Here is a 24,398-nt window from a genome sequence, read left to right on the forward strand (position 1 = left end):
TCATACTGTTTTAAACCTAAGCCTGCTATTAGTGATGATGCCGCGTGGTTACATATTTTTTAGATTGTTAAATGATAAAAAATACCCTAAAATTTTGCCATTTCTTTAAAAAATATTCCTTTACTTTCAAAAACATCAATTTTACCTTTGAACTTTCATTAACGTTTCAAAAATACCCTGATATTCTATAAATTTTTTAGAATTTTGGACAGACGTTGAGACATGAAATGGTGTGGCAGTGATCTAAATTCAAAATTTGAATCACTAGGTAGTTTTAGGTCATCACCACACCGTTCTAAATCCTAATTTCTGTTTGAAATTCCAAAATATTTCTATTGAAACAATTATGAGAGTTGGGAGGTAATATTTAAATGTTTAAAAGTATAGGGGTAAATTTGTTTCAAATGACAAAGTTTAAAGATATTTGTTATAAGTTAGCCTATTCTTTATTTCGTTTCTATAGGGAGTGCTGTGGGGTGACAATTGACAACTGTGGCACGTATATACGTTCGAATTATTAGACAAGAAAGCAAGGATACAAGTACCGTTTTTCTGCTCCTCCTCAATTACAGTCACCCTAGCACTGGAGTCCATTGATGCAGAAGCCAAAGCTCTGGATTCAAAGAAATAACATATTTCATAATCGATATTTTATTACAGTGATATCTAATCATGTTAAATGGAGATGTTCGATTAAAACCTTGAATCGGGGGAAAAGCTCAATGCCGTTACAAAACCAAGGTGTGCCTTCTTAACTATCTTTTGAACTCGCATGCTGGTTGAATTTATGATCAGAACATCTCCCTGAGTTGTACCACTACACCAACCATGAAGCAGAAACTGTTATTGAAATGTATTAAAAAGTACAACACCCCTTCAGATACAAAAATAATGTATATTAAAGAGTAGCCGCCAAGCCAACAAGGTAACGAAATGAAAATGTCATTTCGTTATCTCTAATAGAATAATTACTAGCGAAGGCTTGTTGAAAGAACTATCAGAATACATTTTTTGGTCTTCAACTAAATCTCATTGCAAAATAGCCTTTGAACTACCACTCGAATAAACAGTTACAGATAATTAACCTTGACCTGAATTTTTCTTATAAACAAAAAAAGGTGAGATAAGATATAGTATGAGAATAAATAATCTGAGTTAAGTTGGCAATTGGCATTAACCTATTGAAAGCCTATAAAAGTAAATTCCAAAATTTTCTTCCAACTACCTAATACGTCTTATTCTCTCAACCATTGGGGTTCGGTTAAGTAACCAATCTCACAGTGCACCCAACGAAGGCCTAAGTAAATCGATAAAATATATCTTTTCTCACCATCCAAATAGTGTATGAGACAAATGTATGCATTTCGATTAAGATTGTATTCTAGGGTTACAATTCTACCATATATGTCTTTTTCATTTGAAGGCCTACGTAAATCATGGACAATATCACAGATAGCAGCCTACAAGGTGTTGATAGCAGCCTACAAGGTTTGAACACCTAAGTAGCTAGAATGTCCCCTCCCATTGTGTATTGACATTTTCTAAGCATTTTCTAGAACACCTAACCAGGCATGACTACAATGTTCGAGTATTATAAAAAATAATAAATAAACAGATCCTTGCAAGAGAAAAAAAATTCACTTATTTTAGTACCAGGCAAGGAGTCTCCCATTAGCTGAAACATTGAATGCAGTAATATTATCACGAGTTATGAGCTTTGAAGCCACCCTCCTCCAAGTGGCTGCATTCCAAGATACAATGCTTCCACCTTTGCCTATTACATCCCTCAATAAAATTAGATAACAATACGATTATTATAACGCAAACACAAGTCAGAAGAAATATCTTTACCAGTCACTGCAGCAGTGTATAAAACCATATCCCCGTTGTTCGCGAAGGAAAATCTGCATGAGATAAAAACCTCATCCTGCAAACCACAAGAAGTTTATTACCTAACGGTGAGCTCCTTTTTTTTATTAAACATGAACAAACTTCTCACTAATATAGTGAAAAGGAATAAATGTTCAAGGGATACTGGCTCCTGAACAGAGTGAAAATAAAGAAACAATTAAAAACAAGAAATTAGAGAGAAGTACAATCAAATAGTGATTAACCATGAAAACATTTAAACAATAGACAGACCCAAATCCTCGCCATCTGAGAACCAAAATAAGACACTGAAAACTTGCAAACTATCTTTGAAACTAAGAAGACTACACAAACCACTGAAAATTAATTAAAGACATCGGCAAAGGGCTGACTTATCACAAAACCAATATCCTCCCATTGGTTTGTAAATTTTGTACTGATGATAGTTTTTAAACCTAATAGAAGATAACCAATTTGTCACATATTCACTGCACCATGGCATATGAGACGATCCAAAATGTCCCAACTGATCTGCCAACCGTGCTCATATAGTCCATTGTGCAATCAACTTTACTTGCCTTCACCAGATGTCAATTTGTTTTCCTTTCTCAAATGGCTCATTCTTCAAACATAAAGTTTTAGGGAGAAAAATAATAATTTATTTTTCAAAGACAGAAGTTGCAAGAAGATATCTTACACATAAAACATAAAAAAGGAAATTACATTTTGAAACTAACAAATATAATGTAAAAAAATGTAAATTCAACTAAATAAAGATAAAATATTTTGATGGAAAATAGAGTAGGGAAAAGAAAATAGTACACCAAGGATTTACGTGGAAAACCCTAATTAGGGAGAAAAACCACGGGATAAAGGGATTCTTATTAGACAACTGATATAAAGAAATACAATAGACCAACAACTTAAATAGAGAACAGGGAAACCCTAGGGTACAATGAAAAAGACAAAGTTGCCCCTAGAGTACAAAAACCCTAATTTCAACACTCCCCCTCAAGTTGGGGCGTAGATGTCAATAAGATCCAACTTGCTCACACATGCGTCAAACAACTGTCTGGGAAGTCCCTTTGTTAGGACATCTGCAATTTGTTGATTGGAAGGAATATAAGGAACACAAATGTTGCCACTATCAAGTCTTTCCTTGATAAAATGCCAGTCAATCTCCACATGCTTTGTTCTGTCATGTTGAATAGGATTATTTGCTATGCTTATGGCCGCTTTATTATCACAGTAGAGTTTCATTGGACCGGAATGCTCTTGATCAAGGTCTTTCAAAACTTTTTCAAGCCAGATCTCTTCACAGATTCCCAGACTCATGACCCTGTATTCTGCCTCGGCACTACTTCTGGCAACGACACCTTGCTTTTTGCTTCTCTATGTAACAAGGTTGCCCCACACAAAGGTACAATACCCAGATGTTGATTTTCTGTCTACTACAGATCCTACCCAATCAGCATCGGTGTAAGCTTTGATGCATCGTTTTTCAGTTTTCCTAAACATCAAGCCTTTCCTTGTAGAGGTTTTCAGATATCTCAAAATGCGCTCTATTGCCCTCATGTGTTCTTCGTATGGAGACTGCATGAACTGACTTACCATACTCACTGCATAAGAGATATCGGGTCTAGTATGAGATAGATATATTAATTTCCCAACAAGTCGCTGATATCTTTCTTTGCTCATTGGAACACTTTCACTCATATTACTTAACTTTGAATTTGCTTCTATAGGGGTATCAACTGGTTTGCACCCCGTCATACCTGTTTCCTTAAGCAAGTCCAGAGTATACTTCCGTTGGGAAACTGAAATTCCTTCTCTTGATCGAGCTACTTCCATTCCAAGGAAGTATCTTAGTTTTCCAATGTCCTTGATCTCAAATTCCTCAGCCATCTTTGCCTTCAATCGATTAATCTCTGAGGTATCATCGCCTGAAATAACAATGTCATCAACATAGACAATTAAAACTGCAATTTTCCTCGATACAAATCTTTTAGTAAACAGAGTATGATTTGAATGACCCTATTTATATCCTTGCGACTTTACAAACATAGTAAATCTGCCAAACCAAGCCCTTGGTGACTGTTTTAGCCCATATAAGGACTTTCTCAATCTACACACTCGATGATTAAACTGTTTCTCGAATCCTAGGGGAGGACTCATATAGACTTCTTCCTCCAGTTCTCCATTGAGAAAGGCATTCTTCACATCAAGCTGGTGAAGGGGCCAATCCTTATTAATTGCAACAGAAAAGAGGACCCGAACTGTGTTTAGCTTTGCTACTGGCGAAAAAGTCTCGGAATAATCAACCCCAAAAGTCTGAGTAAAACCCCTGGCAACTAATCTGGCTTTGTATCTGTCAACAGTTCCATCGGACCTATATTTTATTGTGAACACCCATTTACATCCGACTGCTTTATGACCATTTGAAAGATTGACTTGATCCCACGTATGATTTTTCTCGAGAGCTCTCATTTCTTCCATAACTGTGGCTTTCCATTCAGGACTTTCCAACGCTGTGTGTGTATTGTTTGGTATCACCACTATGTCTAGGTTTGTAGTGAGGGCCTTGAACTCAGAAGATAAATTACTATAGGACAGGTAAGTCTGCAACGGATATTTAGTACATGATCTATTACCTTTTCTTAGTACAATCGGAATATCAAGGGATTCGTCTCTATCTTTACTTTCTTCTAACATACTGCATTCTCCCTCCGGTTCTGTTATTTTCCCTCTCGACATTTTTTCCAGCGGGAATAAGAGATGCTTCTTTTCCAGGTTCTACCATGTCCTCAAGAGTCACACAATCATCTGTCTCTACACCATCATCGACCTCAATCACATCCTTACTATCATTATCTTCCCTACTTTTGCTCTCAACTCAACACAAGCATTAGTTTTGTCACATTTATTATCATGATCAGGGATAGAACTACTAGTACTTGGAACTAATCTTTGTTCAAACTCATGAACTGGAGCCAGAGAGATAACAGGCGGCGCTATTTCCTTCCTGAGATTCTTTCTATAGTATGTGATCCAAGGGACTTGTTTGGTTGGGAGGATAGGTACGTTGATACTGATACTCACATCAAGGATGGGTTCAAGTTCAGGTAAGGCAGAAAGGCTGGGACCCCAATTGGTTTCTTCACTGGAATGCTCCCCCTGAAGAGAACCATTGGGAAAGAATGGATGATCTTCAAAGAATGTCACATCCATAGAGACAAAGTATTTTCTAGAAGGAGGGTGATAACACTTGTACCCACGCTGATGTACAGGGTACCCTACAAAAACGCATTTTTGTGCCCTATGGGTAAACTTGGTACGGTTAGGTCCGTGTGTATGAACGAACACCACACAGCCAAAGACTTGAAGGGGTACATCAGAAAGAAGTTTGGAATTTGAGTAAGACTCTTTGAAGAAATCTAAGGGGGTTTGGAATTTTGAGACCCAGGATGGCATGCGGTTTATTAGATGGGCTGCTGTCAAGATAGCATCACCTCACAAATAAGAGGGAAGGGAAGTTGACAACATAAGAGAGCGGGCAACTTCAACGAGGTGACGGTTTTTCCATTCGGCCACTCCATTTTGTTGAGGAGTGTATGCACAGGAACTCTGATGGACAACACCTTTGGAGACAAGGAATTAGCGTAAGGCGTTACTAAGGTATTCTCGACCATTATCACTCCTGAGAATAGCGATTCTAGCGTTGAACTGGGTTTCTATAGAATTGTAAAATTGTTGGAAAAATGAAGTGACTTCTGATTTATCGGTCAGAAGGAAAACCCAGGTTAGACGAGTATGATCGTCAATAAAGGTTACAAACCAACGCTTCCTACTTATGGTAGTGGCTGGTGAAGGACCCCAGACATCGCTATGGAACAGAGTAAACGGTTTAGAGGGCTTATAGGGCTGAGAAGAGAAACAAACACGAGGCTGTTTAGCCTGGACACACATCACATTTCAATTTAGAAATATTAATGTTGCGAAAGAGATGAGGAAACAAATAATTCATATACTGGAAATTAGGATGGCCAAGACGATAATGCCATAACATATAATCAGTTTCAGAAATAGAAAAATTGGAAGAAAACAAACTAGTCCTATCACATATCCTAAAGGAAGCTTCTTCAGTGAGGAAATAGAGTCCCCTGTCATGCCGGGCAGTGCCAATTGTCATCCCCAAGTTCAGATCCTGAAAAACAACATCATCAGGTGAGAAGATAATACGACACTTTAAATCTCTTGTAAGTTTACTAATAGATAACAGATTGTAAGACACTTTTGGCACATGCAACACATCTTGGAGTATTAAGTCGACAAAGGGTACACCCGTCCTTTTCCAGCAACGGGAGCAAATGACCCATCTGCAATTCTGATTCTTTCATTTCCAGCACCAGGTTGATAAGATAAAAATTGATCAGAAACGCCAGTTAAGTGATCTATGGCTCCTGAGTCTAATATCCACGGTTTATTACCAGTTATCCTCACAAGGCCAAAAGAGTGAAAAGTACCTGTATGGGCAATTGCACTTACACCCACTGTAGTAGTAGTGCTCTGAGTAGTTTCCTGATTCTGAGTCTGAGTATCTCCCGTAACAGATTCACCTACAAGAGCCCGACTTGGCTGTCGTTTCTTACCATTTGGCGGTCGGTCGTGAAGTTTCCAACACTGATCTTTAGTGTACCAGGGTTTTTTGCAATGTTCACACACTGGGGGTGGCTTACTGTTTTGTTTATCTTTTACAGGGCCTGATGTCTTGAAAGCAACAGAATCTGTTGGTGTTACAGGTGTACTGTTCATGGCCCTCGACCTATCTTCCTCCAGGCAAACTTCAGAACAGACTTCCATTAGGGATGGTATAGATCTGGTCCCCAATATACGACTGCGCACTGTATCAAATTTAAAGTTGAGTCCTACAAGAAAGTCATACATGCGATCTGTTTCTTTAGATTGATAATGAAACACTCCTCCAAACGGACAGTTCCAAATCATCTCACGGCACAAATCCATCTCTTGCCACAACAGAGATAGCTTGTTAAAGTAAGCAGTAACGTCCATCGTTCCTTGTTTGCATTCATGGACCTGCTTACGTAGAGTATAAAACCGTGAGGCATTCTGTCTCCTGGAGTAGAGTTTCTGGGCTGCCACCCAAATATCACGGGCTGTAGCTGCATATAATAAAGGTTTTCCAACCTGAGGTTCCATACTTCCAATCAAAATCGACCTCAACAAAGAATCCTCTCCTTTCCACATTCACTCTTGGGGATCACTGATCCTTGGTTTTTGTATTTCACCTGTTAGATATCCAAATTTATGACGGCCCTCCAAGGCCATTTTAATCGATTGAGACCAAGAGAAGTAATTATCACCATTCAACTTTTCTCCTATAATAACTCCAGAAGAATTGCCTATAGTTCCAAAACATAAATTTGAGGGGTAAGCAGGGAACGAAGTTACTGAGTTTTCAGGGTATGGTTGGATCTTGGATGTCGATCCTAGGGCTTCCCCAATAGCAGCAAGCTGCTGCTGAAACATCTCGTTCTGTCGATTAATCCGCAACTGCAATTGGGTAACTTGATCTTGGATTATATTTCCTTGGTCCTGGTGGTATGACGAAGACTCACCCCCTCCAAATTCATCCGTGATCGGCGAAAACTGCCCTATTCGGTTGCTAATACCCGGCTGGAAAATACCCATACTTCTTCCATCTGTCCTTTGATGCGGCATAGGTTGAGATGAGACACTGATCTGAGAGGAGAAGGCCGGCAGCAACCCCAACGGACAGAAACATGACTGATCGGCGTTGGGCATCACGGATCTGGACCGGTCGGCGGTGGGGATAGCAGATCGGGGCTCCAACAGACGAAAACCTAACTGATCGGTGCTGGGCATCACAGATCTGGACCGGTCGCTGGTGGGTATAGTAGATCGGGGCTCCAAGGCGTCGGTCGGCACCGCCTGAGATCGGCCGAACAGGATTCGAGTGGCCGACCGTTGGTCGACCTCGTCTGCGTCGTCTGAACCGGGTGTGTATTGGCTGGTTCGCTGCTATCTTCATCTGCGCATGGCTGGATCGGGTGGGTAGCGGCTAGTTCGTTGGTCGTCGGTCGCTGGGTCTGGCGACTGGTTGTTGGGTCTGCGAAGGAGATGGCCGGCTGTAGGTAGGGCGGTGGCGGCGACAGCTGGTCTTCATGGAAGTGGGGAAGAAGGGTTTGGAAGTACCTGTCAATGGCTTTTTGAATAATATTGGTTATATCTAGGTTATTGGTTTGGGATTCTCCTGTTGGATTTTCCTCAATGGTGGCCAGGGTTTCGTCTCCATGCTCTGATAGCATGATGAAAAATATAGTGAAAAGAAAATGGTACACCAAGGATTTACGTGGAAAACCCTAATTAGGGAGAAAAACCACGGGATAAAGGGATTCTTATTAGAAAACTGATACAAAGAAATACAACAGACCAACAGCTTAAATAGAGAACAGGGAAATCCTAGGGTACAATGAAAAAGACAAAATTGCCCCTAGAGTACAAAAACCCTAATTTCAACATATTTCATAGAAAAGGAATAAATCTACAAATTGTTCTCTTGTTAACTTCAGTGACTAAATACAAAAATTTTGTCAGCAACCAATAAACCAAGCCTCGCTCAAGGATTGTTAGGATCAACGCTTCTATTGCTATCATTCCTTGCATCTGACTTAAAGGTACTTTTTCAAATCAACTGATATCACAAGTTCATCCCGAATGATTTGTGCAAGTGGCATGGTTTGTCCTAAAAACATGGAGACTTCCTTCAATTAAAGCTTTTAAAATGTTTCCCTTTTCCAAATCATGGGATGAATTTTATGCATCTCGAGGCCACAAGCTTCAGTAAGAGAAGAAAATTTGCAAGCCACCGAGGAGGAAGGAGGAAGACTGATTTCACACCATTCAAGCTAACTTTAGATTCCACATTAGAGTCATCATCACACCCTAAAGGAGATTGAGAAGGTGAGATGTCTTTTGTCGAATGGATGACTCTAGTGAAGGCAAAAATTAGGATCTGCTGAAGACAACTCCACCAGCTGTAAAGTATGCAATAGAAAATGGGAGAGACTAGCCCATTCAATCACCTCCAAATCATTAAGATTAAGATGAAGACCCAAATCCCAAGCTTTTTGTGAACTATTCCAACCTTAAGCAATTGTATTAGGTTAAGTAGTTAATCAACAAAGGTTTAACTGTAGCAATAATCCCCATGTCAACCAAGAGTTATGCCAAAAGGATGTAGTGGCTTTTTAGACATCTTTGAGCACAGTTGGCAACTAGATCAATGGTAGAACAAATAAAATACCAACAAGATTTGTAAGGACCCCTCGAGGTATGGTTTGGCCAAAAAGAATTAGCCTCTAAATGAAAGTTTTTACCAACAATGATGTTACACCATATCACTATTTAATCATTGTCGAGTAACTTGTAAGACATTCCTAATAACCTGTTCATTCTCATGATCATGTTGGTGGAGGCTATTTTCATATTTCAATCTCCAATGGGTCTTTGGCAATTCTCTTCAAAAGAATATCTATCAAGTCTTAGTTGGTCCATTATTATCTTTCAAATCTCAATTACTTTGGTCCAATGTAGTCAAGGCTTTGTTATCAAAAACTTGGTTCGAGCATAACAGAGGGCTTTTCATGAAAATTCTTTAGCTTCATCTGATTGGTTGGGTTGTGCTCGTCTTCTCGCCTCTTCTTGGTGTTCTCAATCCAAAGTTTTTGCTGATTATTCCATACAGAACATTTGTTTAAATTGGACTGCTCTCATATCTCCAATTTAACTCGTGTAGTCTTATATTATTGTTATTTGGTATCTTGTATTTTTTAGCATTACGCTCTTTTAATTATATCAATGAAAAGCATTGTTTCCTTTTCCAAAAAAAAGAAAAAAAAAACATTGTCGAGTAACTAACACTAAAGATACAACCACAAACCAAAGTCCTTCACCTTATTTCCTTAGAATTGCATCCAAAAAATCCAATCAACTTCATCGATAGCTCTTTCCAAATCAAGTTTAAGGACCACACCTTTCTTCTAAAATATTGTCAAATCATCCATCACCTCATTTGCAATTTAAAGAAGCGTCCAAATTTTGCCTATTAGCCATAAAGGCTATTTGGTTTTCAGCAATAGGAAAAGGTAGAACATTCTCCCATCGATTATTTTTCGAAAGGATACCCCACTTTTCATTGAGAGAATGAAAAGAGACTATGACTAATTAATCACACCAATCTAATTTTGTAGGAAAGAAACGTGGGCTACTGGCCTTTGTAAATAAGGCCTTATAAAAAGCAATGAAATCGTTTTCAACATTTGTGGATATGTAAGTAAAATATGCCCCTCACAAGAAAGTACTTCACAAATCGAGTCCATTTTACAGTCTGCCAGCCAAAAGCCGATGGAAGAAAGTAGTATTTCCGTCTCCCTCTTAATCTTGAAACCATTATAACTTACATTGTCCCACCAATAAGTATAATCTTTCGCAGTCAAATCTTTGATCTTTCCTCGTAACTGAAACCTCAAACCTCACGATTTTTTGATCAAATGTCGAGCAAACCTGTCTTCAAGGCTGTCCAAATTCCTTAATTCCAAGATGAGTGAAGGGAGTAAAGATGCTAGAGCTCTCTGTGTGTTCCAATTTCAAAGAACAAATTTCAGTCCCTTAAGTCCATCATAAACCATGTCCCAGCCATCCCTGACGAGGATTTTGAGCCCACCAACTGTCTACCACATCACAAAAGGAACTATTCTGTAACCACAAGTTTTCAAACCTAATAGGCAACGCCCCAAGAAATGTCTCCAAAAACTAAAGTCCATAGGTAATGGTTAGAAGTTACTCGGTCAAGTCTACAGAGATGTTGGTGAAGACTAAAGAGTCTTCGAGAAATCTTGGAAGAATCTTGGAGCTAAAGTTTTTATTCATTGATTAAAATGAGTGATAAGTTCCCTTTTAAATAGGCCCAAAGGGAAAGGGCTTGTACACACCTAATTAACTAACTAACCTAACCTCCTTTAAATAGACTCAAAGGAGAGGAGTTTTGTCACACCTATTCTAAAATTAAAACTGAATTTAAAAAGAGAATACAATCTGTCATTTTACAAGAAATATCCAAAATACCCTTTTTACAAGAAACGCTCAAAATACCCTTAATATCCCTACATCAACTCGGACCCCTTAGAATTAAACTCGTCCTCGAGTTTGAAGTTGAAAGCTTGAACTCATCCAGGGTTTGATAAGGGAAGATGTCTGCAACACTGAAAGTATTGCTTATGTTGAATGAAGATGGGAGGTCGATCTTGTAAGCATTATCACTGTATTTCTCAAGGACAGCAAATGGTCCGAGCTTTTTGTCATTAAGTTTGTTGTATGCTCCTTTTGGCAAGCGGTCCTTTCGAAGATATATCATTACAAGGTCTCCTGGCTTGAATGAAACATGTCTTTTATGACTATCCGCTTGAGCTTTGTATGTGGAGGTTGCTTTCTCTAGGTGGTCAATGACTTCCGAATGTAGTTCTTGGATATGTTCATCAAGTTGTTCAACTTCTTCGCTAATATCTACGTTAGAAGGAAGAGTCGTAAGATCAAAAGTCAAACGAGGGGGTTTAGTGTATACAATCTCAAATGGACACTTCCCTATTGATTTATTCTGCATGTTGTTGTAAGCAAACTCAGCTTGTGCAAGGTTAGTATCCCATTGTTTTGGTTGATTTCCACTTAGACATCGAAGCATATTACCCAATGTTCGGTTTGTAACTTTTGTTTGACCGTCCATTTGTGGGTGGCTTGAAGAGCTAAATTTGAGGTTAGTGCCAAAACGTTTCCACAAACTTTTCCAAAAAAAACTCATAAATTTGACATCTCTATCAGACACAATTGTCTTTGGAATTCCATGAAGCCTGACAATATCTCGAAAGAAAAGATTAGCAATGTTCAAAGCATCATATGTTTTTTTACAAGGTAAAATGAGCCATTTTGCTAAACCTATCCACAACGACAAATATAGAGTCAAACCCCTTTGTGTCCTTGGCAACCTTAATATAAAATCCATCGATAAGTCCTCCAAATGTTAGTAGGGATTGGAAAAGGAGTATACAAACCGATGTTTTGAGTGTGACCTTTGGAGATTTGGCAAGTAAAACACCTTTTTACTAAATTGTTGACATCTTTGCGAAGCTGAGGCCAGAAAAATCGTGTGGCAAGGGTTTCATAGGTTTTGTCACGACCTAAATGAGCTGCTAGGCCGCCCGAATGGCCTTCCATGATGATAGCCTCGCATAGAGATCCTTGTGGGATGTATAACCTATTACCACAAAATAAAAAAAAACATCCAAAAGGTGGTAGTCCTTAGGAGGAGAGTTAGAGAAACATTTATGCCAAATATCATGGAAATCAGGGTCATTCTCATGACAATTTGATAGATGGTCAAAGGCAATAATTTTACTTTGAAGCATGGTAAGGAGAGATGACTTTCTACTCAAGGCATCAACCACTTTGTTAGTGATTCCAGATGTATGTTTGATGATAAAATCGATTTTTTGTATAAAATAAATCCATCTAGCATGCATTCGGTTTATGTTTTTCTGAGAATGAAGGAATTTTAAGGAATAATGATCAGTTATTAAAACATATTCCTTGCCTATAAGATAATGTTCCTATTGATGGAGGGCTCTGACCAATGCATAAAGTTCTTGTTCATAGGTGGGACCACTTTTGTCTAGCCTCACTTAACTTTTCACTAAAAAACTCTAAAGGATGGGATTCTTGTGAGATGACAGCCCCTATGCCAGTAGAACTTTCATCTACAACTACTTCAAATACTTTACTAAAATCTAGGAGAGCTAAAACCGATGGGTTAGCTAATTTGTCTTTTAAAGCATTAAAACTATCCGTAGTCTCTTTAAACCATGCAAATTTACCTTTCTTTAGGCAACGAGTTAAAGTGACAGCTATGGAGCTAAAATTCTTAATAAATTTGCGGTAAAATAATGCTAAACCAAGGAAAGATTGCACCTCTTTGACCGATGTAGGTATTGGCCATTCTTTGATGGCTGCAATTTTTTGAGGATCCACTTGGACACCTTCTTGTCCAATAATGAAGCCAAGAAATTTGATGTTGCTGCATAAGAAGACACATTTCTTAGGATTGATGTATAGAGCATTAGATTCAAGGATAGAGAATACTTCTTGGAAGTGTGTAAGGTGGTCATTGATAGTCTTGCTGTAAATTAGGATGTCATCAAAGTAAATGGTCACAAATTTGTTGATGCAACGTAAAAATATTTGGTTCATAAGTCTCACAAAAGTGCTAGGTGCATTTGACAACCCAAAGGGCATTACAAGCCACTCAAATAGTCCTTGGTCAGTTCTGAACGCGGTTTTCCACTCATCCTCTGGTCTAATTCTTATTTGGTGGTATCCACTATGTAGATCCACCTTGGAAAATACCTTTGCACTAGTTAATTGGTCAAGTAGGTTCGAAATTCTTGGAATTAGAAATCTATATTTGATTGTTATCTTATTGACCGCACGACTATCTATGCATAAGCGCCAACTACCATCTTTTTTAGGAGCTAAAAGAGCTGGGACAGCCCAAGGACTGAGGCTAGGTTGAATATGTTTCTTATGTAAAAGATCTTGGATAATGCCTTGGAGGGCTTGATACTCACTAGGGCTCATTCGATAGTGGGGCAAGTAAGGTAAAGAAGATCCGGGGATGAAATCTATGTTATGTTGGATGTCCCGGAGTGGAGGTAGGCACCTTGAGACTTTAGTAATGGAGGGAAACTTGTCTAAAAGGTTCTACACTTTGCTGTCCATAGGGGTTGGTAATAAGGCCTCGGGTTTGGCATGGACAAATAAAGCTCGTTTGAATGTGTTTGCATTTGACCAAGCTTATTTATAAGGCATGATAGAAAATAAGTTTGCCTTGTGCTTCTCCTTGATGATATGTTTGCTCATAGGAGTTTTCAAATCAATAGGTACAAGGATCACCTTTTTACCCATCCATTCAAACTCATATGTGTTGACATTACCATTATGTTTGGTATGATTATCGTATTGCCAAGGTCTTCCAAGTAGAATATGACAAGCTTCCATGTCTAGGACATCGCATATGATTTGATCTTTGTAATTTGTTCCAATTGACAATAGAACCGTACAAAGTTCATTAACAATAATCTCTCCCCCCTTTTTAATCCATCCTACCTTTTGGATTACACAAGAAAGAATGCCTCCCTCATCCGGTTGGGCCACATTGATATCTTCCTTAGAGTAGTCCTCATCTTCTTCATCCTCATGTTCTTGAATTGTGAGGTTCTTCCTTTGGGGACAATAGTTAGAAAGGTGTCCCGTTTGACCACACCTAAAGCATTTGCCAAGATTAGTTCTATTATAAGGATTATTTTATTTCTAGAAGAAAAAGTAGGACTTCCCTTAGATTCAACTTCTTTCCCCTTGTTTTTAGTAGGTACTTCACTGGACTGCCCTTTTAAAATTTCTGCCATGGATTTTTTGGTGGTTGTTGAATTTCTATCCCAATTGCTTCTTCGGCCAGCCCATCGTTTCTGTTTTAATGCTTCATCTTCCTTGATTGTAGATGCCACGGATACTGCTTCTGCCAAAAAAGATAGGGGCTGTAAATGTAAATTTTCCTTTATGTCTTGTCTCAAGCCATTGACAAATCAAGCTACTTGTTGGCTATCACTTTCAGTCAAATTGTTCCTAGCACTTAGGCGATGAAATTCTTCCGTATAGTCTTCAATTGTACGAGTTCCTTGCTTGCAATGGTGAAATTGGTTGTAAAGGAGTCTCTCATGATTAGCCGGCAAGAACCTTTTTTATCATTAATTTCAACATTTTTGGCCAACTAGTGATAGGTCTTTTACCATACAAACGTTGATTGCCTTGAATTTGATCCCATCACGTCGATGCACCACTTTTAAGTTTCAAAGAAACAAGTTTTATCTTCTTGTGTTCCGGGGTTCCCATATAATCAAAGAAATTTTCCATGCTTTTCACATAATCCAAAAAGATTTCAATATTCATCTTGCCATTATATGTGGGTATGTCGATCTTCATTTTAAAGTCATTTTCTTGACTCTAATTTGGTTGTCCATGCCAATCTTGATAATAATCTTGATTTCCATACCCCTATGCTTGTGCAAAAGGAATTTGTTGTTGAAAAAGTGGGTTATTGCCATGAGGTGGATGCATCATTCTTGCTTGGCAATGTGGTTGGGGACTAGCCGAGTCTTCATCCTCGGATGAATCAGAATCCAGCCCCAACAAATTTGGTGGCACGGGTCTAGAAGCTGGGTAAACCGGCAGATGATGATTATGAACAGGATTTGGCAGCCACTCTCTATCTTCAAATCTTTGATGCATTCTTGTTGGTTCTTGAATTCTTGGAGCTCCTAGGAAAATCTTGGTTTCTTTGAAGTAATTGATGCTGGTTTTCAGGCCTTTGTTGAACTTATTGCAGCTGATCTTGATTGTTTCCACCAGCTTGGAGTTCAGCTAGTGCTTCTTGATGAGTTCTTGGTTGATTTCAACCACTCTTCCCACGTCCAAAGTCAACTTTTCAATTGCTTGTTGCAAACCCACCATAGAACTTTGCATAGCACTCATATGATCCATGATGCCATTGACGGTAGTTTCTAGATTGCCTAATCTTCGGTTGGTGGTTTGAGGAGAAGTGGAAAAAGATACTTCCGCATCATTAGAAGAAAGGGGGAAAAGAGTGAGGAGTTTACCGAGCCCTTTACTCGTCATGAGGTCCCTTCACGAGGTCACTCTGATACCAAATGTTGAAGACTAAAGAGTCTTGGAGAAATCTTGGAAGAATTTTGGTGCTGAAGTTTTTATTCATTGATTAAAATGAGTGATAAGTTCCCTTTCAATAGGCCCAAAGGGAAAGGGCTTGTACACACCTAATTAACTAACTAACCTAACCTCCTTTAAATAGACCCAAAGGAGAAGAGTTTTGTCACACCTATTCTAAAATTAAAACTGAATTTAAAAAGAGAATACAATCTATCATTTTACAAGAAATATCCAAAATACCCTTTTTACAAGAAATGCACAAAATACCCTGAATGTCCCTACATTAGATGTGCACCAAATCATGTTTTTAAATAAGAAGAAATAGAAATATGAATTGTAAACATTGCCATGGTGTCAGGGGATGAGATGACATCAGGATGGAATGGTGGTAATGTTTTCAACAATGAGTGAAAGAAAACATATATAACAAGTTTCTTGGTGTAACTTGTAAAAAAAAGGGAAAAAAATAAGAAGTGGGCCATGCTTCTATCTCTCATGAATTACTGGGGTAACCAGATGCCATGGTCAAGACGAGTAATTCATAAAAAGAATTGTCACTTCTACCATGCATTCAGTCATTATGAAGGATCTTGGTCAAGGTCAAAATCTTATTCGTCCCAAGGAAATACTCAATTTAAAGCTGGAGATTTTGCTTTTTTAAATAAATGAATGAATAAATAAGAGAAAACTAGGTGAAAGGAAAAAAGTAGAGGGAAGCGTCCAAAAGAACCCAACGCGATCAAACAACAAGAAAGCCCGAAAAAGACCAAAAAGAATCCCTCCCAGCCACTCCACCCCACCCCAAACACAATCTATCAAAAAGATGAAAAACTTAGTAAATGTCAGTGGGTCAATGACACCACACGGGTCCAAGTATCGAAGGGCATATAAAGAGCTTTTTCAAACATTCCTTCTAGACAAGGGATGACTTATCCCTTTGTCCTCTAGGACGTTTTTTATGGCTCCAGCCTTGAATGAAGTTTTCTGTTTTATATATATATACGTATAAAGAGCTTCTACAAACATAGATGCAAGTGCCTATTATACAACTAAAATCATTACACCTTCAAATAATAAAACAGCTACTTGCTCACGTTTTCTTTTGGAAGAGAAGTTACTAAAGTTGATGTAGTCACATCCCACACTCTACAAGGGCCACCTAAGGAGACAAGATACTTGTCATCAAGACTGCAAAAAATAAAATGACGGCTATCACTATAACTTCATTACACAACGGAGTTTGGATAAACAAGCAACATACACGTATCATGTTATCTAACAAATGCAGAAGCTATCAAGAAAAATAAATTATAACATTGCAGACCTGAAATCCAAGTCCTTCACAGTAGAATGGGCACTGGGCTCATTGAGAACGATGTCCAAGCTAGGCCACTTTAAGACCCTTAAATTGCCATCCTGTACTGCATTCAAATCAGAAAATAATAATGCAAGCTACTTCTCGATAATAATCAAACATCATACAGCATTTTAATATATACAAACAATGTGTTTAATTATTGTTCAACCCAAAAGATTAATTCTAATTACATTAATATTTTAACACTCCATCACTTGTGGGCTTGGAAATTTATAGAAAGTTTAATAAGTGGAAATCAATATTAATTGGAGAGAAAATGACATTATAAAGAAAGTGTAGAGTTGCAAACAGCGAGCACGTCGAGAAATGCACTGGCTATTAACATTCTAGTTTGTAATGATTCAATTTGTAAGCTCCTTTTATTTGTCTGGGAGAATATCTTGCCTTCACCCATCTCATATTGAATTATGTGTGTGTAGAAAGTTGTTTTCCTTTCCCCAAAAAAAAAATAATGAGCAATCAAATCTTCAAAATTCCTACCTCACCACCCGTGGCAAGCAAAGAGCCCCCATTGTTAAATGTCAACGCTAACTGCTGTCCAACATCTTCTAACTGGCTGAGCACCTCCTGAGAGAGCTTTAGTCCAAGTTTCTCATCTCTAGCATCTTTCTTGGTATCCACTTTAAATAGGCTGAATAGAGAGCAGAATATTAATTACAAATCAACACCTCTCAAGTTACACCATGGTATAATAGATGACTCAATTTAAAAAAATAAAAAATAAAAAAATAGAAACAACTTTCATTGAGAAAGAATGAAAGAATACAAAGACATAAAAAATACAAACCTTCTACAGAAAGGGTTTCCAACTAAGTAATATATTACCTAGATAATAATTACAAGAAAGTTTTGAAACCGAAGCCCAAAGCGAAACATGAAACCTCACTAAGAACCAAACTTCACTAGGGTCCTCCAAACTTCTTAACACTCTCTTGTTTCTCTCACCCTATATCCCACAACACTGTCGCAAACCACAAAAACGGGCCCTTCTTTCTAAAAGACGGATGGATGGAGGAGCATATCCGCACGGATGTCCCTCTAGCTGGCAATCTGAATATCAAACTCTTGCAAGAAGCATATCCACACAGACCTTGCAAATTGACAACCCCAAAGCAGGTGATGACTCAATCAAATTAACCACAGGATACGACTCTACCGTACAGTTAAATACTCTTTTCTTTTTTGGAAGGAAAAAAAAAAGATACTTTTCATTTATAAAATGAGAACAGACGAATGAACAGGAAGATTTATTTCAAGACTGAAAGAACTATAATCCAATCTTATTTCTTAATTGACAACTTAACCTGTCATATTTTCATCCTTCAGAAAATGGCACCTATTGGAGGACCTTAACGTGACAAATATGGATATAACATATCAAATTTTTGAAACATTCTTAGTTTTTGTCATAACATATCGAACAGTTTTGTGAGTGGGTTTCCTCAACTCCGTGCCCCTGTAGGATGTTTCGTTGGCCCTTTTGATGAATATAAAGATCCGTTTCTTATAAATTTAAAAAATATCTATAAATATGTCTGCCTGCCTAAAACAGTTATTAGTATATTGAGACTTAGACTGCCCAAAAGTTCATCCAAGAAAGAACTATGATCCTTATGTTCGGTTCATATTGATTGCTGTGAAGTTAAACAAAGGAAATGGCTGGACCTGCAACTTTTTGGCAAAGAACAAATAATTCCATCTCCAGCTGGATGGACAGCCATTCTGTAAGGCAAATCAGAACCAGTTCCATATTTTGCAACCTGGAAGGATAGATTACTAATTAGTGCACACAAAAAAGTATAAAAGAATACATTTTTTTGAAACGGAAACAATTCATTAATTTAAGAGAATATCGAACAAAAGCCCAAAGTACAAGAGGATTATACAATGAGCTAAATAACAACCGAAAACCAAAACGGATCAGCTAGCGCACCCGGGCATCTCAACTAGGTTGACACCCCCTTAGCGCCCTCATCATAACCAATAATTATCTAAGACTAGCTTAAAGCAGAAGCATAGCTTCTTTACATTCCCAAAAGGACAAACAACGGGGCTAATAATTAAATAAACATTCTGAAAAAACTAAGAAAACCACTGGATGCTGAAGAGACTAAATCCTGTCACTTGGGAGGGAGGCAAACACCCTCCAATTGAGATTAAATTCTGATAAACTGTATGCATTAAAATGCTTGGAGAGGATACACCAAGAAGAAGCTAACCGACGGGCTGATTCGAACCGATCTTGACATCCAAGCACCTTATCATGGAACACCCTCTGATTTCTTTCAAACCAAAGATCAGCCAGAAATTGCTGGGTTTGTGAAGGTTTATACCAACTAACAGCTGCTGCAAGTTGCCCTTAAAGTCATTACACATAACCCATGAGATGTTGAAGAAGGACAGCAACTTATTCCAACACCAAGCTGAATAGGAACAATGAAAGAAAAGGTGGAGGGAGTCTTCTGACCAATTTAGACACAAAGGGCATATTGAAGGAGAGATATTGTTGGCGGCCATCTTACTTTGCAACACCGAGGCTACATTCAACTACCCACTAAGCATTATCCAGACAAGAATGTTAATTCTTCTTGGGCTACAAGTCTTCCATAGGGCCGAGAATAGAGATTTATCCATTGGGGAGGAGTGGGAAAGGTGTGTTCTAAGTGAGTTGACCGTAAAGAGTCCCGAGGCTGAGATAGACCATACCTTGCTATCAACAAATTCCGAAACTTTCCTTGTTGCAATGACCCCAAGCAAATCTTGAAAGGAGGTGATTTCATCATCTTTAAGCAATCGGCAAAAGGTGATTGACCAAGCTGCCAAACTAGTGTCCTAATGGTCAGCAATCGAACCGTTTGGTAACAAAGATATTCGAAAGAGATTTGGGAATAAGGAACGGAAAGGAGTTGCTCCCACCCAAGAGTCCAGCCAAAAAGCAATTCTTCTACCATTTCCAATCTTAAGAGTGGCCAACAATTCAACTTCTAGCCAAGATTTAGAAATACTAATCCAAGGGCTTCTCAGACTTCTACCCCCTTTACCTGCAGTGTGCCAATTGAAAGAATCTATGTCATGGATGCTTCTGATAACTTGCCCCCAAAATGAGCCTTCTTCTTTGAAGAACCTCCAGCCCCATTTAGCAAGTAGGGCTTGGTTAATAAATTTGAATCCACCAAGGCCGAGGCCTCCATCTGTCAATGGTTTTTGAACCATAGCCCACTTCACCAAATGATTTAGCTTGGTGCCATTTTGCCCTTCCCAAAAGAAATTTCTTGTGATTCTCTCCCATTTCGAAGCAACTCCTTCTGGCAATATAAAAATGGACATGAAGTGTGTTAGGAGGTTGGATAGAACTGACTTGCATAATGTGACTCTGCCTCCTCTAGAAAGATTGAAACGCTTCCATTTATCCAATTTGGCTTGGGAGTTGTCCAAAACTGGTTGCCAAAAAGACAGCTTCTTCAGGCACCCTCCTAGAGGCAGCCTAAGATAGAGGATTGGAAGCTGATCGGCCTTACAATTTAATGCAGCAGTCATTGAAAGCAACTCTTTTTCATCCACATTTACGCCGTAAAGGGCTGATTTATCCCAGTTTACCTTCAGCCCTGAGCACCATTCAAAAAACTCCACCGTTTGCTTTAGTTTTGCAAGCATGCTGCTGTCATACTTACAAAACAAGAGCGTATCATCTGCAAATTGAAGGATGGAGATCTGGATTTTATCTTTGCCAACCACAAAACCTTCATATAGACCAGCTTGAATGATCTTAATCACCAAAGCACTTAAAACTTCACTTACTAGAAGGAAAAGGAAAGGTTAGAGGGGATCACCTTGCCTAATGCCTTTAGTGGCAGCCACTCTTCCCCTTGGTTTTCCGTTGATGAACACAGAAAACATTGGATTTTTAACACAGCCCAGAATCCAGTCAATCCATTTTTTATCAAAGTTTTTGCTTCTCAACACCTTTCTAGGAAATCCCAATCCACACTGTCAAAGGCCTTCTCCAAATCAAGTTTGAGGATCCATCCTTTCTTCTTTTTCACTCTATACTCTTCTACAACGTCGTTTTGCCTTACTTCAATAAAGGCACTTTGGGAAGAGGCTATAATGCTAGGCATTACCAATTTTAATCTTTCAGCCAGCACCTTTGCAACAACCTTATATATCACTGTAGTTAAGCTAATTGGCCTGAAATCACTTACTTTGACTGCTATTTTCTTCTTTTGAATAAGACAAATGAAGTTTTCCTTTATGCACGCATTTAGCTTACCATTCTTATAAAAATCTTCAAAGGTGGAATGCAGATTATCCTTGATCAAGTGCCAAAATTTCAGAGTGAAACCATCGGGTCCTGGTGCTTTACATTTTCCTAGTTTCCTTACAGCAGCCTTGATTTCTTCAAGAGAGAACTTGGCTTGTAAGCTTATGTTTTGAGTAGCATTGATACAAGACCAATCAAGGTTCAATGGAAGATGCCTTAAACCCGGAGACTTCAGGAAGATGTTGCTGTAAAAATTCAGGATTAGATGTTCAATCTCTTGAAAAGAAGTTGTTGGCACCCCTTGATCATCTATTAATTCAGCAATGAAATTTCTTCTCTTCTTTGCAACTAAATACTTATGGAAAAAGCTTGTGTTCTCATCTCCCAACTTCAACTAATTCAACTTACTTTTTTGAATTAAATTAATTTCCTCCAATCTGTAAAGAGACATTAAATCTGACTTTAAAGTGGATCTAAGTGCCAATTCACTATTATCAAGGATAGAGCAATCAGCAAGAGCATCCCGTTTTTCAATTTCTTTTAACAGCCCCTCTTCTTTGCTTCTTTGATCCTCCTGAAATTTAGAGTACCAATCCTTTACTGCTGCCTTTACACATTTCAATGTCTGATTAAGGACAAAACCAACCCACCCTTGAATGTTTCTACTAGACCAAGCTGATTCGATGATTTTGATGCACTCTTTATTAAACAACCAGCTATTACAAACTCTAAAAGGGGAAGGACCCCAGCTGAACGACCCCGCTTCTAGCAAAATTGGAAAGTGATCCGAGAAGGATCTTACTTGTCTATTGGCTCTAGAGTTCTCAAACAACTCGTCCCACGTTTTGGTGATGAAAAATCGATCTAAAAGAGATCTTGAAGCTGAAACACCTTCCCTAGACCAAGTGAAGCTGCCATTTCCCAACCGTATCTCCAAAAGATTGGCTTGGTCTATAAAGTTGTTAAACTTCCTCATTCCTTTAGTGCTTTTGCCCAACGAATATCTTTCATGTGCCCATCTTGTGATATTAAAATCTCCCCCGATACACCATGCTTCTACACAATAAAAAGAAAGAGATAAAAGTTCTGGCCACATGAATTTTCTCTCTTTGTAATCATTTGGTCCATAGACATTAGTGATCCAGCAAGTCTTATTGCAAGCAGTGATGCATTTTACTGATAACGAATACCCCCCTTCAAAGTTTCAACAACCGAGATCAAATTCTTATCCCATAGAGTCAATAATCCACCTGAATAACCATAAGATTCCACAAATTCCCAGCCTATATCTTTAGAACTCCACAAGCTTTTGATGAAACTCCCTTCAAAGCTATCTTTTTTTGACTCTTGAATTAGAACTACTGTAGGATTAATTTTCTTTAGAAAACGCTTGAGAGCTAACCTTGTATTAACATCTTTCAGGCCTCTAGTATTCCACGACACAATTCTCATGATTCAGATTTAAAGGAAGGATTGTAGCCTCAACTTTTAAACATTAATCAAGGATGAGATGACAATCCTTGACAATTAAGGTTAAATGAGCTGGAAGATCACAAGGAATGGCTGGAAAAAATTGAACCAACAGCCTCTGAAAAAGTGTCATCCTCTATCTAAAACAGGGGTTCAAATCTTGAACTATAGGGTCCTCTTTACTTTTTTCTTGTAAAAAACCAACTGATCTTGCCCAAACCTCTTCTTCACTACTCATACTGAAAGGAGAATCAATAAGGACCTCCCCTTTATCTGCTGGGAACTCCCCCGGATGGGTTGTGGAACCTCTCAAGAATGTATGCTCTGTATTAGGTAATGAAAAAACAGAGTGTTCAAAGAGAGTAGGGAGAGGAGAAGGGGAGCCCGACCTGGAGCATTGAGGTTGTCCTTGAATTTGGGTGCATTGGGCTTCTAATAAATCCGGGTTGTGAATTGCCACTGATTTGGCTTTAAAGCTTGGTTTCTTGGATGAGTCCTTGGCTAACTTTCTTCTGATGAAATGATTAGGGAATGATTTAAAAAGGTAGGGGGATGCTTGAATTTGTGCTGACGTTTAGCCCTTGTTTTGCTTGCCTTTGGCGCTTGTTTACTACAGGGAGGGAGGAGGAGTGCCGAGGAGGGGGCAGAGACTTTTGAGGCTAGCTCGAAGGCCGGCTGAAGCAGAGGAGCTGGATTTTTAGTGAAAACAGAGGAGGGAGACTTATCCGGACTGGAACAGGGGAGCAGAGCAGCAGCCTTGGAAGACGAAGGGGTAAATTTGTTGCTTGAGAAAATCACTACTGATTGCTTCGAAATAAAATTAACTTTAATTCCCATTGACTTTTCATTTTTTTGAATAGGTGACTGTTCAGATTCCTTAGCCAAGGGGCTGGATACCCCATTAAAGGCACCCTTTTCTCTCTTCTTAAAGGCTCTAGGCACCTTTTCAACTTTTTCATTAAAGTGCAGTGACTCTTCGACTTCTTTCACACTAAACTCTTCACTTGTAGGGGGCTAGACAACTTCCTCAACAGTAAAGGAGGCAGGGGTGGTTGGATTCTTTGTAAATAAACTCCTTGCAAGGGGAGAATGAGACTTTTCGACTTCCTCTGTGTAAATTTCAGCTCTTTGCCGGGGTTCTTGGACCGGATTCGGGTTCCTTGAAAAGGTGGGTTTGGAATGTGAAGAGACAAGGAAATTCCATTCCGAAATATCCAATTTGAAATTAACTCCTTCATCTTTAATTACATCATTTAACCTAACAAGGTCAATAGGATTAGAGAAGTCCTTAAATAATAAATTCCCCCGTGCCTTAGAAGGAACTTCTAAACATTCGACATCTCCAAAATTTAGAAAAAAATTCCCACGAATTACATCCTTTATTTCGATTGTGGCAGGCATAAATCCACATAGGTTTCTTCTAACTTGAATTTTGGCTTCCAAACAATTAGTTAGGTTAAGAGTTTCTGAGGCAATTGATTCCAAACCCCCAAAGTAAGCACCTATGGCTTCAAAGGTCTTTCTTCCCCAAAAATCTAGTGGAAGATTCTT

General features: G+C 38.6%; 1 protein-coding gene across 1 annotated transcript in view; it reads right to left on the bottom strand.

Moving 5' to 3' along the window:
- Window positions 1-24,398, bottom strand: part of LOC120081383 (SEC12-like protein 2) — a 29,224-nt gene that overhangs the window by 1,287 nt on the left and 3,539 nt on the right. The window contains exons 2-9 of the mRNA XM_039036212.2: window positions 18,782-18,876; window positions 17,597-17,747; window positions 17,063-17,154; window positions 16,833-16,926; window positions 1,852-1,927; window positions 1,654-1,774; window positions 701-817; window positions 546-613 (exon numbers count right to left, since the gene is read on the bottom strand). Of these exons, the coding sequence (XP_038892140.2) occupies window positions 546-613; window positions 701-817; window positions 1,654-1,774; window positions 1,852-1,927; window positions 16,833-16,926; window positions 17,063-17,154; window positions 17,597-17,747; window positions 18,782-18,876 (814 nt within the window). The remainder of the gene's footprint in view (window positions 1-545; window positions 614-700; window positions 818-1,653; window positions 1,775-1,851; window positions 1,928-16,832; window positions 16,927-17,062; window positions 17,155-17,596; window positions 17,748-18,781; window positions 18,877-24,398) is intronic.

The sequence above is a fragment of the Benincasa hispida genome, chromosome 7, assembly GCF_027475165.1.
Source record: "Benincasa hispida cultivar pf3 chromosome 7, pf3_genome.v1.1, whole genome shotgun sequence".
Lineage (NCBI taxonomy): Eukaryota > Viridiplantae > Streptophyta > Magnoliopsida > Cucurbitales > Cucurbitaceae > Benincasa > Benincasa hispida.